The sequence below is a fragment of the Cetorhinus maximus genome, chromosome 21, assembly GCF_964194155.1.
Source record: "Cetorhinus maximus chromosome 21, sCetMax3.hap1.1, whole genome shotgun sequence".
NCBI classification, from domain to species: Eukaryota; Metazoa; Chordata; class Chondrichthyes; order Lamniformes; family Cetorhinidae; genus Cetorhinus; species Cetorhinus maximus.
Window position 1 is genome coordinate 71382528 of NC_135899.1, and position 19303 is coordinate 71401830.

The window sequence follows — 19303 nt, forward strand, 5'->3', positions numbered from 1 at the left end:
CGAGAGGCAGTCAGCACACTAGAGCGAAAGATGGAGGTGTCCGTCCGCATTTTGTCTGAAGCCATGGCTCCAACATGCAAGTGCCTCGAGGTCGCCAAAGCAATGGTGGCATCTGCCTTGGAGACCTTGGTCCTGCAGATCCTGCCGGATTTGTGCTCGGACCTGTACTCCATCACCAGAGGCATTGGTGGGATCCAGCAGTGGCTAGGCGGGAGGGGGGGCAGGGCAACTCAACCTCCTATCAGGTCCCCTTCTCCTCAGGGAGTCAGGGAGGGGCCCTCGGGCACTGGCAGGGAGGATGAGTGTCAGCTGGACACCCTGGGGGCCTCCACACAAGACACTCCAAGGGTGCCCAGACACTCTAAATCCCCTCTGCCTGTGACCTAATTAACTTCAGCTGGTCAGGCCAAGGAGCGCACCTGTCCCACAGCAGGAGACGCTGATCAGGCCGGGGCCCTCGAGGCTTTGGGCCTCCAGAGGACGTTCACTAAGGTAATCTCAGACCAGGGTGCCTCCACCTCTGCTGCGGATGCTGGGGCTTTACCCAGATGTAGTGGTAGTGTTAGAAAAATTAAGAAACTTTGACATCACTTCTGGGTCATCTTCTGTTCAATCATCATATGTATCCTGCACCTTTGTAAATACCTTTGCTGTTCATGAGAATGGCCTGGTCATTTGAAGGTGTCGTGCATATGTATCTATGTTCCCTCTTATTGCAGGGGTGAGCTATGCTCCCACTCAGTGATTGCCTCCCTTTGAGAGCCTCACATTTATGTGATGTGTAGCTGACTCATGATAGTTACTCAACCTTTGTGTTATGTCAGGGAGTTGTGTCAAACTCTTTACTGGAAGTGTTTGCAAAATGCGTTAGTAACCTGTACTCCTTATAAGACAACATGGAGTTAATCGTGCTCAATAACCCTGGAGGGTTAGCTGTAATTGTTCTCAAAGTGAGATGGCTTTCTTCATTAGTAGAGGCAAAGGACAAGACCTGCAGTCAAGATGGTCTATCCAACCAATTTGCTATCATTGTGTCATGGGCATGTCTTCCACGTTGTGCTTCTTCGATGGTATCCTCATGTGGAATCTGACCCTCATCTCCCTTTTCACTTTCTTGCACTTCCTGGTCTTCCTGGATCCGAGGGGCTCTCAGCTTCCTCCATGTCTCCCTCTGGGATCCCCCCTTTGAAGCACCAGGTTGTGAAGGGCATAGCAAACCATGATTATGTGGGACACGCTCTGTGGAGAGTACTGCAGAGACCCAACTGAGCGGTCCAAACTTTGGAAGTGCATCTTCAGGATGCCAGTGGTCTGCTCGATGATTGATCGTGTTGAGCTATGCACCACATTGTATCCCTCCTCCGAGGCACTCTGAGGACAATGCTCGGGGTGTTTTGAGCCATTGTTTGAGTGGGTACCCCTTATTCCCAAGAAGCCAGCGCTATAATCACTGAGACCCTTCAAATATTGACCAGGAACTGAACTAGACTAGCCATATAAATACTGTGGCTACAAGAGCAGGTCAGAGGCTAGGAATCCCGTGGCGAGTAACTCACCTACTGACTCCCCAAAGCCTGTCCACCACCTACAGGGCATAAGTCAGGAGTGCGATGGAATAATCTCCAGTTGCCTGGATGAGTGAAGCTCCCACAACACTCAAGAAGCTTGACACCATCCAGGACAAGGCAGCCTGCTGGATTGGCACTCCATCTACAAACATTCACTCCCTCCACCACCGATGCACAGTGGCAGCAGTGTGTACCATCTATAAGATGCTCAGGAACTCACCAAGGATCCTTAGGCAGTACCTCCCAAACCCATAACCGCTAACATCCAGAAGGACAAAGGCAGCAGACACATGGGAACACCACCACCTGGAAGTTCCCCTCCAAGCCACTCACCATCCTGACTTGGAAATTTATCTCTGTTCCTCCGCTGTTGCCAGGTCAAAATCCTGGAACTCCCTTCCTAACAGCACTGTGGGTGTACCTACAGTGATTCAAGAGGACAGCTCACCACCACCTTCTCAAGGGCAACTAGGAATGGGCAATAAATGCTGCCCTAGCCAGCGATGCCCACATCACAATAATGAATAAAACAAATTTTATGAGGCACCTGGGGAGTGACTCAGGATGTGTGAGTCATGGGAACTCTCAGGGTACCTGGCATAAATGTGCGTGATGTGCTTCTGATGATCACACACCAGTTGAACGTTCAGGGAGTGGAACCCTTTCCTCTTGATATACATCAGGGGCTCCTGCCATGGAGCTCTCAAAGCCACATGTGTGCATTCGATTGCGCACTGTACTTTAGCGAAGCCTGAGATAGCTCCAAACCCCAGAAATCTAGCAGACTGACCAGCTTCATCGAGTGTGAACTTCACATAATGATGAGCCTTACTGTAGGGGACATCTGTCACCTCCTTGAGATATTTATGTGCTGAGGACTGTGAGATGCCATGTAGATGTGGGTCCCTGGAACGAGCCGCAGGTAAAAAAATTGAGTGTGGTGGTGACCTTCAGGGGCACTGACAGGAGATGTCCTTCCAGTCCATGGGTTATTAAGTCCTCCCATAGGATGTGGCAAATGTGACCCAGCACATCTTCTTCTCCTCCTCAATTGGATTGCTGCCATCAAGAAGGCAGCATTGAGCGCAGGCTCCATTATTCATCCTCCTTCTTCCAGTGGACTGCTAGATGCAACAGATTAAAGAATACTGGGCAAATTTAGTAGACCTCCTACTCGCACACAGAAAGCCACTGTCATGCCCTAGAGCTGTGTCTGCACTACTAGCTTGTCACTGATACAGCCTTGTAGCTGAGGTACAAACTCCCAGATCTAGGTGACCAAGATGCCAACCCTGACACTTGACATCTCAATCCCACAGATGTTGGAAGAGGTTTGGACACATTCATGAAATGTGCCACCTTACCAAAGGTACTCCTGCAACCTCTTGTATACTAATTCAGGTTTACTTGCACATGAGCAATGGCTGGATGCCCTTGGTTCATTATCCATGCCAAATGGAGAAAGCACATTAGAGGGTTTCATTGATGATCTGGCAGATATGCATCCGCTGTGCTTTCTTTACAGTTGCCTGCATTTTCCTCTCTGTTAATGCTCAAATGGAGCAGCTGTATTGTGAAGCCAATGACTCCTGCAGTCTCTCGTTAAAGCGCACCAAAAGGCAATGGCTCCAATTACACCTTGCCAAGGAAGTCTCCTTTTTTCTCAGCTCTGACTCTATTTCAATGTTGTGACTCTAAGCAGTTTGAGGGTGCTCTCTGAAAGGACCTCTTAGTCCAGCCGTGGGCTCCTCCCACACTGCCTCAGACCCCTCCCATGCAGATTCTTTTCCAGTTTTGATTTCAAACTGCACCATAACTTTGTGCGTTCAAGATGGTGGTGCTGCATTTTTATTTTGAGACCAGCTTTGACCCTCCCCCCGTCAGTGTTCGGGTCCCTCCAATCTTCCTGGAATCTCACCAAGTGCAGGTAGACCTCCCTCCGGTTATTCTCCAGCCTCTCCCGGTAACTCTGGATCCCATTGTCATTGTGGTGGACATTCCAGCCTCGCACCACACCCCCCCTCCCCCCGAACCCATCACTGTTGACATCCGTGTGCCCCAGGTGGACCTCATCTCTTCCCATCTCGAGGCTGTGTGCATGGTCACATAAACAGGAGAGGCCCCTCAGGAGAGCTTTGAGTACCCCCCTCTTTATTATGTTTTCCCCATTTACAGGCTGCAGATGCCTCCGCTAACCATGACCATACCGTCTGCAGCCCAGTACCAATCCAGGCAACTCTATGGCCACTGACCGTAAGACCATGACCATGCCCTGCACACCAAGTTGTGCCTTGTCCCAGCACAGGTCTAGCCTCTCCCTGAAGCAGAATAACAATGTGCATGCTATGCATAGCTCTGTGGCATGGCCCGCAAAGCCCCAGGACTGTCTTTAATCTCTCACCCCAACCTGTTGGCCCCAGACCAGGCACTATGACTGTCTTTCAGGTCCCTCATGACTGATCACAACACAGTCTCCCTTTCCCCCACCCACCTCCATGAGTCTCTGTGCAATCCATTCCTCTGGTGCCGCACTAACACAATTCCCCCTTCCTATTCCGGAGCCTGCGTACACCCCCTCCCATTCATACAGTTCGATTCCCACACACCCCCTTGTGTATCTGCATTCCAGTCCTCCTCGTCGAGCTCCAGCTTCACCAGCCTCAGTCTCCCTTCTGCCTGCCATCACCCACCCCCGCCCCTCCATACCGCATTACCCCCCATTTCTCTGTCATCCTTCACACACCCATGCACCCCGCCCCACTCCCCTCAACCTGGTTGCATTGCTGTCTCTGTTTGAGGATGCAGTCCTGCCTGAGAGCCGCTGCACAGTGGTGTCCTCCCAGAGTAGGGAGGCACCATCGTGAGCAGACCAAGCCTACATCCTCAGCAATGCGGTGTTACGCTGCCATCGTGAAGAAACCGAAGCAGCACTGTTGCAGGTAGGCGTTGAATGTTGCGCTCACCGCGAAGTCACGAGCAAAGTGAGGGCGGGCCATTGCACGCCACTTATTTCCAAACGTGTTTTAGAACACGTCTAACCGGTCTAAATTCCCGTTGGCGTGACGCAAGATTGGAAGGCGGAACGTGATTTTGGCAAGTAGCCTTTTTAATGAGTATTCGTGACATGGTAATTCATGCAAATGGCGCTCCCGACATTGATCTGCGGGAAACCAGACCCGCCATCAGCCCGCCCATGAAAGGGTGAGGGGAAAATTCCAAACCGCTTTCCCACTGGCAGGAAGCCGATTTTTGGCCTCCCTCTGAATTTTCCACTCCCCCAGCCACGAAACCCGTCGCTGGCAGGAGGGGAAAATTCCGCCGTGAGTTTCTTGTAGCGATCAAAAGATTTGTTTCTGCTTTTGCCATTCACTTACACTTCGTAAATGCTGCAGGCAAATTAATATCATAACCTTGTAAATTAGAAAGCTTTCAGAAGATGCACGTATTTCTTTTGCCTATATTGCTCCCTTTCTGTGCTACACCTTTTACCACAGGAATCAATTCCAGCATGAGCTGTTGTGACAGGGTTAACATTGCAAATATCGCAGTTAATTCTGACACTGTGACAAAATTTCAGAATTCATTAGGAGCTAGCTCCGGAGCATCTTTCTATTGTTATTTGCTGTTGCTTCTGTCACTATAGCGATCCTTACTCAGGCTCCCAATAACTTTTTCTTGCTGAGTTCCTTCAACATCACCTCCTAAACCATACTTTGATGGTCCATGACCTTTGCCAGGAATTTTTGGGCAGGGTAAAAAAGAGCCGTCTATGTACTTTTACCTGACTAAAACTTTCAATGGACAGCAATTTTCATACATTGCTGGTTATAAAAACAACATCCTGGAGAATTTCTGTTCCAATGAATTGACATAGCCATTGACCTCTCAATCTGAGGGGGATTTTACGAGGATGACGACTAAGCCAACTGCTGAAAGCATGAGGCACAGGCAAAGTGTGTCTAAGTACAGTTTTCTGTATACAGCCTTCTGAAGATTTGGTTTGGATTGTCACTAACATCATTTATTCCGTCTGATACAAAATGTACCAGTGAATGAAATATTGATGTAAACATGTGTGCAAATGATAAAATAAAAGGCTTGTAATGGTGAACAAACTGAAATAATGGGTGGAATTTTATGTGGAGATGCAAACCCCACCCATCTCCCCCCCCAGCTGAAAAGGTGGGGACAAGCCCATCTCCACTTGGCTGGGTGGCCCTGCAGTGATCTAACCATTGTTGGGCCATTAATTGATTCAGGGCGGATCTTCTAACTCCACCTGGGAGCGGTGGCCACTGCTGGATGTACAGACAGTCCTCAGCAAAGCGGACATGGCAGGAGAGGGTGGAGGGAATATGAAAGGTGGAGGGAGCTACCTTGGAGTAAGGCCTCAGTTGGGCACAACGTGCCTGAACAGGAGTGACCCCCCCCACCTCCCCTTCACTTCAGCCCACAAATGTAACATGGTGTGGACACCTCACGTGAATGGTAAAATACAAGCGGTGGTGGGAGAAGGACTTTAAGTGACCATTAATTGACTATTTAAGGGCCTCAATTGGCCCAAGGGCAGGTGGGCCTACCGATGCCTCTCCTGCCGCTGGTAAAATACCAATGGAGGCGGGGAGGCAACAGGCATGTATCTGCAACCATGGCACCTGATTTTCTGCCCCCCAGACCACTCCTGAGATGGCAGGGGTGGGGGCTGTAAAATTCTACCCAATATTATTTGCACCTAACTTGAAGGCAAATGAAAAGGACAGCCATAAGTATCATTGTTTTTAAACAATGCATAAAGACGTGGGCCTAGGAACCGGCTGCCATTTTCCACCTGAATATGAATGTGATACAATCCAATTTCTAAGCCATGATTTTTATATATTGGAGGCACTGAAGTATATTTATTGAAGTCCTTGGGTCAGCAGTGCTCTCATCTCCTGCAGAGTAAAGGTCAGGGGTGCTGTTACTTAACTTAAGTACAGAACCGAACAGATGGTGATGCCCTTTTCCAGCATTGTATGGTTCATTCACCATTCTTAAAAGCCGGCCTGGAGTTATGCTTTCCATTAGGCTTTCTTTAAGGTATTACATCCCCTCACTTGCTCCCAAATCGATGTAATTAAAGTAGAAAGGGCAGGAAAAATTTATTTCAAGGTCTTTCCAGATGCTGCTCTGATACAGGCTGCTAGGAAGTGCATGAAAGCGAGCTATTAATAGCTCTCTCTCCCTTATTATCCTTCCATTAATGCTTGTAGAGAGGCGCCTAACCTGTGTGCAGTGATGCGGCTGAGATCTAAACTCAACTGCATGGGAGAAAACCAAAGCAGCAAGTTGTCAGCATTTTGTTTCCTAGGTAGGGAACTGTCAGCAGCTAGCGTGAGTCATTCGACCTCGGCTTCACCCAAAATATATAGGTAAATATATATATAAATATATATAAATACATCCATAATACATATAAATTCACTTGTGGATTATATTAAAAACATTTTAAGGTAATTGGCAAAAGAGCCAGACAGGATGGAAAAATGCTTTATGCAACAGTTGTTATGCTCTGTGATGTGCTGCCTGAAAGGTTGATTAGGGATGGGCCACGCCAGCAACATTCACATCCCAAGAAAGGATGAGGCAAAAAAGCAGATTCGAGTACAACTTTCAAAAGGGAATTGGATAGTCTTGAAGCAGAAAAATATCCAGGGCTATGGGGAAAGAGCAGGGGAGTGGGACTATTTGGATAGCTCTATCAAAGAGCCAATATAGGTATGGTGGAATAAATGCCCTCTGTAATTCTATGATAATTTTAAATGAAGTTGGCACTATCAGGAAAACTGTCATGGGCACAAAACTCCCTAGTTAAAGGAGTAGGTGAACTGACTGTAATAGGGCAATTTTTACACCTCCAGATATGGTACAATCTACATTGTTAGATAACAACTGCATCAGGTAAATTTGGCCTGTTAGCCAGCTGGACAGTGGGATATAATAATTTAGGAGCTCCAGCCAGTGGAACAGAAAGCTGTAATGCCTTTTTTTGACAATGTGCTGTGGAAGCCCTGCCTTTTGTTAAAGCCTTTAATGATGTCAACGATCAGTGCATCCTAGTGTCACATAAACACTGTATAAGTACTTAACGAAAACTATTACCCAATATTCATAAGTTCGTTGCTGGCATTCGACTACCACAGCAAATTGCCACTCCCACACTTGGTTGAGGCAAGGGAGCTCACCAAAAATAATTAAATGACCCCTGAGGCTGGATCCTAAACCCAAAATCAGTGGCTCATGTTTGTAGTGGGCAGAACCTCACCCATGATGGAAATAAGCTCCAATTTTGCAAAGAATGGACAATTTGGACCTGCCTGTTGATTTGTGAGGATAGAGAGTAAAGGATAGGTTTTTGAGCAGGGAAGTGATGACGGTGCTTTTGAAAGGAATTGGAATAACGCCTACAGAAAGAGAAATGTCGGTAAGTATGAGGTTGAGAAAGGAAAATTGGTTGTTCAGAAGCTGGTTGGAAGTGGGTCAAGGGAACAGGTGCCATGTTTCATGGAGGGAATGAATCCAATGAAGCCTTCATGGAAATGAGGAGAAACTGAACAGTTTGGAAGGTGCGGCTACTGAGGGGGTGGTGGGGGTGGGGCGCGGCGGGTGGTATTGTGTGTCGGGGATGGTGCAATAGAGGAGAATCCAGAGGAAAAGGAAATAGCTGAGCAGATGGACTGCGACTTGTAAACAGAATAAGGTCTGACAAAGTTGACTTCTGTTATACTCTCTTATTCCTCACCATAGGGCTGTTCAATCTAATACTACTGATGACGGTAACTGGACGGGATGACTGTGTTAACAATTCATGAATATTTGTCTTTTTATTTTTGTATTGACCTGAAAATGGAATATTCTTAACTTCAACTGATCAAGCGCAGATAGTATTCTGTACACTTGGAGATACTACAAGTGGCTCTAGATAGGATTAGCTGCTCTTATAGTTCTATTCAAGGGTTTATTGAAGTTCATCTGCTTTCATGTTATTCATTGAATGCCGCAGAGAGGCTTATTGATTGCAGTGTAGGAAACAGTGCAAACTGTCATATTGCTTATTGTCATCCTCCAGGATTTTCATTAAGCTTACATGTAGGTGTGATGGTAAAGGAATTAATGATACAGTCAAATACAAGTCATCCGAAATATTGCATTTGCCTCATTCGGATCCTTCAGCAGCCCCCATGCTTTGTAACAAAAGTATTATGTTTCCTTTTAGAAAGCACCTTCCTGTGGAACCAGCAGAATAGGAACACTCCCTTAACTCCACAGGCATTGCAACAGGAGAGTAAGAGAGCAAGGATCTGGCAATGGCAGAGATGCACATATGCCTACAGAGAGAAACAGTAGAAGCTGGTACTGTAATAACAAAATAATTGTTTGTTCAAATATGTGGTCGAGGGAAATCAATTTACGTGCAACTCGAGGCTGAATTTTATCCATGCAAAAGTTGCTTGAATTTATATCCAATTCTAATACTAGTAAATTCCTGATTAATGTAAATTGTTAGAAATTCACAATTTGCTGCAGGCATTAATACTAATTGTAGATTCAGCTGTTGATATGGTTTCTTTGCCATTGAGTTACAGAGTTTAGACATATTTAGATTTCGCTTGTATGTCAGCCAATGATTCCTCTTACCTTGCTGCGTAGTAGCCCTCCTGTTGGGTGCTCTGGTGTGCTGTACTCTGAAGAACTCTTGGCTTTGTCCTTATTATTGTTAGGTTCATTGTCTTTGATGATATCATATTGCCTACAAAATAAGGCTATCACACCTGGCAGACAGATGAAAAGGAGCAATTCTCAGAAAGTAGCAATGTATATGAATAACAACGCCACATTGGGAAAACCCCTCTACGAGAAACCAACGGAGCTACAGATCAGTTTTATATTCATTGAACACTGCCTTATCAGCAGAATTCTTTTGCATTTACTTACCACATCAATTAGTCACTTTTGCTAGTTCTTGAATAGCCAGAAGGTTCTGGGTTTAAGTCCCACTCCAGAAGCTTGAGCACAAAATCTAGGCTGACACTCCAGTGCAGTACTGAGGGAGGGCTGCACTGCTGGGGGTGGGGTGTGCCATCTTTCAGATGAGACTTTAAACCTCAGCCATGTCTGCCCTCCCAAGTGGATGGAAAAGACCCCATGGCACTATTTCAAAGAAGAGCAGGAGATTTATCCCAGGTGACTTGGCCATCAGCTATCCTTCAGCCCTCATCACTAAAAAGTAGGTTATTTGGATCTTATGTCAGACTTTGCTGTACATAAGTTGGCTGCCATGTTTCCTACATTATAACAGTGTCAGCATTTCAAAATACTTCATTGGCTGTAAAGCACTTTGGGGCATCCCAAAGTCATGAAAGGTTTTATATAAATATCTATATATCTTTTAAATTTTATTGTTTGTTATAGGAATACCATTCTTTGCTTTCTCATCACTGCAACATAACTGAGGTGATTTGCTCTTTTAAATGTTCTGCAGATAGCAGTTGAATCATAGGTAGCCATTCAAAAATAAAATTGTATTTGCATATTCTTCATAAAATTGCCGAAATGTTTTCCTCAGTCTCCCTGCGCTCTGTGGTATCCCATAGTAAAGTGAAATCTGTCTGGTTCCATGGATTTGATATTCTACTTCATATTATTCAGTGTGTTACATTAATGTAGGGACTACATCATTCAGTCCATATAATCCATTTTTTATGTAGATGACAAACGCTAGAATTTCTGATTTTATATCTTTTTTTTGTAGTATAAAGAGTTAACAGATGGGATATGCTAATGTATGACATAGGTGATGATGTACTATTGACATTGTCAGCCATGTGTTAGTCTCTGTCTCTCTCTCTCTCCTAGGACCAACATGTCTACTTTGTAACCTATAGTACTAATAAACAAGTGTTAAGCAGATACCAGAGAATGTCTAGTCTGTCTATTAAACAAGTCCCTCGCCTAGAGTCCAAGAAGGACACATCACAGAACATTTTTAATAGTTAGATCTGCAATCTTTCCACTAAATTCCAAATGGGATGACAGGAGAGGATTGGGAAATTGCCACTCCACCTTCATTTAACACATTGGGCTGGATTTTAAGTGCGCCCACCAGGTTTGGCGGTTGGGTGCAGGGCACATAAAATATGTTGGGTGGCTCGCTCACCAGCTGCCCGCCACCCCCAAGCTCACCCCAGAATATGTTCAGTGGGTGGGCACTGAAATCAGCAGCCTGCCTACCATTTTTAAGTAAATAGTTAAAGGTCAATTTGGCTTGTTCGCAAGCCTACAGACCGGGATAATACGCTGTCCATGCCATAATATGGCTGCCGTGGACAGTCAGGCAGGAATGGGCAGGCCACTTTTCATGACCTAAATGAACAAAGGTGGGAAGGAATGGGGGCACTTCATTCAGGGGGTGCCCTGCATGTATCAGAGGCACCCCTCCAATGTGCCACCTCTCCTTCCTTCTATACCACCTGCCCAAAAGAACCCAGCCCCTCACCCGCCTCTCCCCATCTACCTGGGCTGTGGGATCCCTCCCTGCCCTAAACTCCAGGACTTGGCTTCTCTGGGCAGCCATGTCCCTCTACAGCCTTCACCCTGCAGTCCCATGACTGAGCTCATGTGCTGCTGGCAGTGAAGGAGCCTCCGGTCAATCAGATTGGCTGGAAGCTCCCAAGGGCGGGACTTCCTCTGGGGTGAGGGGTGGAAGTTCCATTGTTAGCCAATTTAGCCAGCCCACAGTGTGTTATGGCTGTGGTTTGGGCTTGCATAGAGTGGGTCAGCAGTCTGCACCCCCACCTCACCCCCATAAAATTCTGCCCATTACTTCTGGTTTGATCCTGTGGAGCAGCCTCTGGATTTTCCTTCTGGATTGGCTGTTGGACCGTCTGAAAGCACTGTTTTAACATTCTGGATATGAAACCCAATCATAATAGAATTGGTCACGTAAACATTCTCTCAGACAATCTGTTAGTAATGGGACAAAAGCAAGTGTTTGTAAGTCAGTTTGACAGATAGAAATATACCAATAAAACAGCTGTGCATTTGTACATAGATATGGGACCTATCCAAGTTTTATGAAAAATAAGTTGCACTGAAATTTATGGTCAAAAAGGGCAGAGACCTATTGCATGCATCAGCATGGATGGGGCCATTGTATAAAGTTTAATTCACCACATTAGAGGAAATAAACCAGGTTAGCTTCATAAGTACTATTATCATTCTGTTTGTATAATTGGCTGGAATTTTACCAGCCTTGTAAAGGTGGCTTGGGCTACGGGGGTGGGCATAGGAATTTAGAACACAGTGTTGGGTCAGCTCTCTGAGGTGCTCCTGTCTCCGTGTGTTTTTCCCAGAGGCGGGTGGCCAGCAGCAATGGCTGCCAGCAGCAAAGGGTAGCCAATTAAGGTATTTAAAAGAACAATTAACAAAAGAACAATTCTAGCACTGCATTGGAATTTTACCAACAGTGCACTGGTCCCCTGCTGCGAGAAGCCCAACAAAGAATCGGAAGTCACTTCACGGCAGGAGGTTGGAGTGTCTTTGTGCATGACTTCCCAGCTTTGATACTCAGCACCCCTGCCGATGAAGGCAAGCATGCCATATGCCTTCCTGATTACCTTATCCACCTGCGTTGCCACTTTCAGTGACCTGTCGACCTCTACACCCAGATCCCTCTGCCTGTTGATGCACTTAAGGGTTCTGCCATTTACTGTATAATTCCTACCAGTATTAGTCCTTCCAAAATGCATTACCTCGCATTTGGTCCGGATTAAACTCCATCTGCCATTTCTCCGCCCAAGTCTCCAACCGATCTATATCCCGTTGTATCCTTTGACAATCCTCTTCACTATCTGCAACTCCTCCAACCTTAGTGTCGTCTGCAAACTTATTAATTAGCCCAGTTACATTTTCCTCCAAATCATTTACATATACTACAAACATCAAAGGTCCCAGCACTGATCCCTGCTGAACACCACTAGTCACAGCTCTCCATTCAGAAAAGCACCCTTCCACTGCTACCCTCTGTCTCCTATGACCAAGCCAATTCTGTATCCATCCTGCCAGCTCACCTCTGATCCCGTGTGACTTTACCTTCTGTACCAGTCTGCCATGAGGGACCTTGTCAAAGGCCTTACTGAAATCCATGTAGATAACATCCACTGCCCTTCCATCATCGATCGTCTTTTTCACTTCCTCGAAAAACTCGATCAAGTTAGTGAGACACAACCTCCCCTTCACAAAACCATGTTGCCTCTCACTAATACACCCATTTGCTTCCAAATGGTAGTAAATCTTGTCATGAAAAATCTTCTCCAATAATTTCCCTACCACTGACGTAAGGCTCACTGGCCTGTAATTTCCTGGATTATCCCTGCTACCCTTCTTAAATAATGGAACAACATTGGCCATTCTCCAGTCCTCTGGGACCTCACCCATAGCCAGTGAGGATACAAAGATTTCTGTCAAGGCCTCAGCAATCTCCTCCCTTGCCTCCCTCAGTACTCAGGGGTAGATCCCATCTGGCCCTGGGGACTTATCCACCTTAATATTCTTCAAGATGCCTATAACCTCCTCTTTTTTGTTCTCAACATGATCCAGGCTATCTACACACTCTTCCCTAGACAAACTGACTGCTAAGTCCTTCTCTTTGGTGAATACTGATGTGAAGTACTCATTTAGTATCTCTCCCATTTCTTCTGGCTCCACACACAGATTCCCACCTCTGTCCCTGAGTGGGCCTATCCTTTCTCTGGCTACCCTCTTGCTTTTTACATATGTATAAAAGGCCTTGGGATTTTCCTTAATCCTGGTTGCCAATGACTTTTCATGTCCCTTTTTAGCCCTCCTAACTCCTTGCTTAAGTTTTTTCCTACTTTCTTTATATTTTCCACGGGCTTCATCTGTTCCCAGCCTTCTAGTCCTTATGAATGCTTCCCTTTTCTTTTTGACTAATCTCACAATATCCTTCATTATCCAAAGTTCCTGAAACTTGCCATACTTATCCTTCATCCTAGCAGGAACATGCCGGTAGCTGGCGAGGAATTGGACGAGACAAGAGAATGCATTGGTATAGATATTGAGGAGAGTTTTGAAATTGAAGAAAGAGATAAAAAGGTGGAGGAATTAAGGAGAGAGTTCCAGAAGGTAAGGACCAGACAGTTTAAGGTTCTGCCACTGTTTGGAGATTGACCTTCTTTGCATCTTCTGTCCTGAGTCATAACAGCAGTGGGAGTCCATTGGCCTATAGGCTAGGGTTGTACAAGTTGGGTGTGGAGAGGTGCTGAAGGGGAATGAAAATTTTGAATACAGTGTATTTGAGGCATCTGAAGGTTGGTGAAGATAGGATTGATGGGGAACAGCATAGGACATATCAGTAGAGATTTTAAATTTTGGCCAAATTGAAGGCCAGGTACATCATGGGGAAGGAGAACATTTCAGAAGTAAAACTTACGAGGATAACAATGGAATAGATAAAGATATTGGCTGGAATTTTACCAGCCCTGGAAGGGAGTAGGAATGGGGAGGGAAATGTGGATGGTAAATTAAATAGCCTTAGTGATGGGAAGGTACAGGGTGGGGTTATCAGTGGGATCTTGCAACCATGATGCAACTAACTAAACACAAAGAGCTTGTTAATTGTTGGCAGTTCAATCCTAGCTGACTAAAGTTTGTAAGCTTATGATCTACATTTAATACACAAATGTATTAATATTTCTTGATTGGACAATAAAAGCTTATTAAATACTGAATGAAGCGGTTTTGTAGCATTGCTTGCGATATTCCCTCAGTGTGCAAAAATTCTCCTTTTCAATTTGAAATGAAAAAAAATCTTCCCACCTTGCCAGTCTGAACAGCAGGCTGAACAAAAATATTTCAGCAAATTCCAAGAAGAAAACAGATGTAGAGCAAACACCCACCTGCCCACATGACTAGAACAACCACGATAATGATCATCTCGCCCATCCTTAGTTGTGCATTACGTTGCTGCAGTGTCTCTGCTGTCACCTCATCTGTAAGACAGAGACCAAACAGCTCAGTCAGTGAGAGGCATTGGGTCAAATTGGAAGGCAATTAGTAAAAACGAACTCCTGACAAAATATCTGCCAACTTAGCCTGGGATTTATTGGAATGTAAAGTTACTCTTTACATTAAGGGGCATTAAGAATCTTTGAAAACACTCAAATACATGCGGTTGCAGGAAAATTACTTGTTGAAATTTTTAATCGTGTACATTGGATGTAGGATTATAGAATATAAACCATAGACACATTACTACACATATAGGGGGAAGGATTTATTCTCTGCAGTTGGCATCACACATTTGGTAAAATATGTACTTTGTAAACATGGTCATGGTTTGGCTATATTTAGCAGATGCAGCAAGTCTTCCCCTGTGGCTAGTACCACATCAGATTTCTCTCCCAATTTCTTCCTCTCCCTGCCTCCTCTCTGTGTTCTTGTCCCTCACCATCTGTTTCCCTGTCCCTAACATTATCTGCTTCCAAGTTTATCTCCATCCTTCTCACAGCAAAAATGAGCGAGGAAACACTGCTAGAGCCAAGTTGCATGAGAGGTAAAACTTGCCTATTTGAATTTAGGGAGAGACAGCAGGGAAATGAAGATTTCAGTGAGGTATAATGGAACAGGGTAGAAGAACATAGGGGCGGGAGTCGAGAGTTATGGCCATATTTTATTCTGTTTGATTATTTGAATGCAAATTTAGATATGTGTACAGAATGGTGAAAATGTGTGCCAGTGGACTGTTTGTCAATGCAATACTGCTCTGTAGGGTGTTCCAATCCAAAAAAGGCTTCAGAAAATGAATAAAATAATTTTTAATAAAGGCCTATTTTGTCATGTTAATCTTTTGTTAAAGGCCAAATAGGAGGGAGATGATTTAACAGGGAATATTTTGTTCCATTCATTCCTGGCATTGGAGCTTAATTTCTTAGTTGTTACCTCACTCAGTGTGGCACCAGGAGCAGCAGCAGTGAGAGGGGAGGCAGTGGGAGGAGAGGCAGTGCGAGGAGCGGCGGTGGGAGGAGAGGCGGTGGGAGGAGAGACGGTGGGAGGAGCGGCGGTGGGAGGAGAGGTGGTGGGAGGAGAGGCGGTGAGAGGAGCGGCGGTGAGAGGAGCGGCGTTGGGAGGAGAGGCGGTGGGAGGAGAGGCAGTGGGAGGAGAGGCAGTGAGAGGAGAGGCAGTGGGAGGAGAGGCAGTGGGAGGAGAGGCAGTGGCAGCAGCATCAGTGGGAGGAGAGGCAGTGGGAGGAGCGGCAGTGGCAGCAGCAGCAGTGGGAGGAGAGACAGTGGGAGGAGAGGCAGTGGCAGCAGCAGCAGTGGGAGGAGCGGCAGTGGGAGGAGAGGCAGCGGGAGGAGCGGCAATGGGAGGAGAGGCAGTGGCAGCAGCAGCAGTGGGAGGAGAGGCAGTGGGAGGAGAGGCAGTGGGAGGAGAGGCGGTGGGAGGAGCGGCGGTGGGAGGAGAGGCGGTGGGAGGAGGGGCGGTGGGAGGAGAGGCGGTGGGAGGAGAGGCGGTGAGAGGAGAGACGGTGGGAGGAGCGGCAGTGGGAGGAGAGACAGTGGGAGGAGAGGCAGTGGGAGGAGAGACAGTGGGAGGGGCAGTAGTGGGTGGAGCAATGGGAGGAGCAGCGCTACTCCACCTAACTCAATACTGCCAGTCGTTGTCACCCTGTGCCACCTCCTCCCTTCCCAAAGGGCTTGCCTGTAGCTCAGCCCAGCACCAGGTCCACCTGATTTTAGGGAGGCCTCAAAAGTTAGCTTCATTGTGTCAGCTGTCCACCATTTTTATGGAAATGTGGCTTGAGGTGCAGTTTGGATTGGGACTTCAGTGCATTCATCTTCAGGCATGTGCTTGGGTTGCACTGCTTACTTTGGTCTTATCTCTAGTGCAAAACCATGAATAATATATTAAAAATCTCATTTCAGCATGCACTCCCAGCGCTCAAAGCCTTAGGCCTCGACATTAATCCCCTCCTTGACGGGGGGAATCTGGTCCCTCCCTTTAAATATTGGGGCCCAATGTGAAAAGCCATGCGAGAAGGACGAGCAATTTTCTAAAGCGGAGTAGGTACATTAATCATATAGTCTAACATTACTAAATAGGGTAAAGTATATTTCATGTTCAAATGATCAACACCCTTAATAATAATATAGTTAAATGCTTAAGCAGCAATGCGTCACTAGCTTTGTTCTTCCAAGGGAGAAATAACCTTGGTTTGCAGCCCATTGTGGGGTAGCATGAATTATGAGATTACTTTCACAAATGAATGCATCAGTGACCCACACACTGTTTGATATTCAACAGACATTACTTACCTAAAACATTGCACCAAAATGGGGTGAACACAGTAGTTGATTGTGACTTGCCCTCTAGTTTCGCCTCCCTCACTTTGGAGAGGCTACTGATGTCTATTTGGTGCTTCCGCGTGGCTGAATTAGGGAGGATTTTGACTAAGAGACTTGAGACATCTTTAGCTATCTGCAAGGTTTTTGATACATGATTGGATTCATGGGCATGTAATAGCCTTCCAATATGTGTAAGCATTCCTCTGTGATCAGGCATAGCCTGGATAATCTGATTTATGTATGAGCATTTGAATGCATCAGTTCTGTTGAATTCCAATAGAAAGCTATAAAGCTAAAATGAGGCAACAGAAGAAATGAATTCATAAATGGATTTATAAATTATCAGCAGTGTATCATATTGGCACAGTGATCAATGAGAAAAGTAGGAATTTCCTCTAACAAACATTCGCTGGAAAAGTGCTGACAGGAGTAAAGCACAATCCATTATACGTTGTTAAAATGCTTGTATGCACCCAAAAGAAAAAGCAAATGAACATCAGGCTATAATCTGAAGATTTTCATTCGGTCAAAAAATGCAGGATGATGACGACTTGGACGTTTGATAATCTAAGGAAGACAACTTCCAAACAGTGATGTCGCATTGATTTTTCAATGGCTCAGATTGTGTAATGATGGCAGAACTGTCAATGTTCACCTTGATTACCCTGTGGAACTGACAACAGCCTCTAGGGCAGGATTCTCTGAGTGTTGGGAAGACTTTGCAGACCTTTCAAAAAAGGTGGGCAGGACCCGGGTGCGGAAGTCTCACCCCAATTTCCTACAGATCCAATTTTTGCCAGCAGGGGAAGTGGGCAGGGCATGAATCACATAGTCAGGAAACCTGACCTCAGCAGGGTCGTTTGAACATAGTGCTGAATTCAAATATACCCTAGTTTGACTGGTCCAAGGGCATTTACCCATAGTGTGGAAGTCACAAATGTATGCAGTAGATGTAAATGCTCTCGAAGGGTTGATAAAGTTTATCAAGTTTATCTGAAGATTTTTTTAAGTCCCCTGCTCTTTAAACATGAAAAAAAAAAACAGGCTGAAGCTGTCAGTGGGGGTTAAAAAACCCTCTGCTGGACTGTTTTGATTGAAAGGCCATCTGGTGTAGATTAGAAAAGAATTACCATCTGGTTATGTAGTTTCAATAGGGGTCTTTGTGACATTTCCTTAAGGGCTATTATTATGTCATCATAATGTTTGCCTGAGTTTCAAAAGTTACAATTATCTGAGCAGAATTTTCTGAGTTCACAGCTTGATTGCCAGTTTAAAGAGTTTATTAAATGATTAGCTATTTTTGATGTGGTGTCTGATTGGAGGTTTGTTTGTTCTTATAAGAGTTTAACCACTTGAGGAGATTTAAATGCTTTGAATGGATTTCTTGAATGGGAGTTCTTTTCACTATCATGTGTGTTAAGGCTGGTCCCTGGGTGAGGTCCTCCAATTTGCTAACATCCCGAATGGGACCCCAATTTTGTTATGCTCCCTGTGAGGAGGAATGAGCTGGCTCCCCTTCTTTATTCAACCCCCCGGTTGGTCGCAGCAAGGTTAGTTTAAACAGGATCCCTTCCCTCGTGGATACCTTTTCCCAGTCCAAATCTATTTTTTTAGATGGAGCCAATTTAACCAGTTTCCTTGAGTCAAAGAAAAAGTAAGCTTATTAGCTACTAAAAACTCGAGAAACATAATAAAAATGCAACACACATACACAGATCAGAAATGAGAAGTTAAGAGTCCAAACAAAAGTTGAAAAATATATAGAAATCAGTCTTTGGCTTGTCTGTGAGGTGTAGATGGTGACATGCTGTTGCTGTTAAGTTGGGTGATTCTGGTAGAGCGGACTTTGGCAGCTTAGCAGTTGGCTTGGAGACAATTGGTTCTGCAGGTTGGCCAAAGAAGCCGTCCCATTTCCTTTTTGATTGTGGCTTTGCTGAACCTTGGCTCCAGCAACAGAGACAGAGTGACACACACACACACACACACACACACACACACACACATGCACACACAGATAGACAGAGAGAGAGACACACAGAGTGAGAGACACATACACACACACAAATAGACAGAGAGAGAAAGACACACACACAGACACACACAGATAGACAGAGAGGGAGAGACACAGAGTGAGAGACACAGATACACACACACACAAATAGACAGAGAGAGACACACACACACAGATAGACAGAGAGAGACACACATACACACAGACACACATACACAGAGGGAGAGACAGAGAGAGAGACAGAGAGAGAGAGAGACACACACACACGGGGAGAGGGAGAGACAGACACCTACACACAGACAGATAGAGAGAGAGGCACACAC

The 19303-nt window shown here is 45.5% G+C and overlaps 1 protein-coding gene across 1 annotated transcript in view; it reads right to left on the bottom strand.

The window, feature by feature from the left end:
• Positions 1-19303, bottom strand: part of LOC144695401 (fibronectin type III domain-containing protein 5b-like) — a 96955-nt gene that overhangs the window by 6107 nt on the left and 71545 nt on the right. Inside the window, exons 4-5 of the mRNA XM_078566290.1 lie at positions 14525-14617; positions 9246-9379 (exon numbers count right to left, since the gene is read on the bottom strand). Of these exons, the coding sequence (XP_078422416.1) occupies positions 9246-9379; positions 14525-14617 (227 nt within the window). The remainder of the gene's footprint in view (positions 1-9245; positions 9380-14524; positions 14618-19303) is intronic.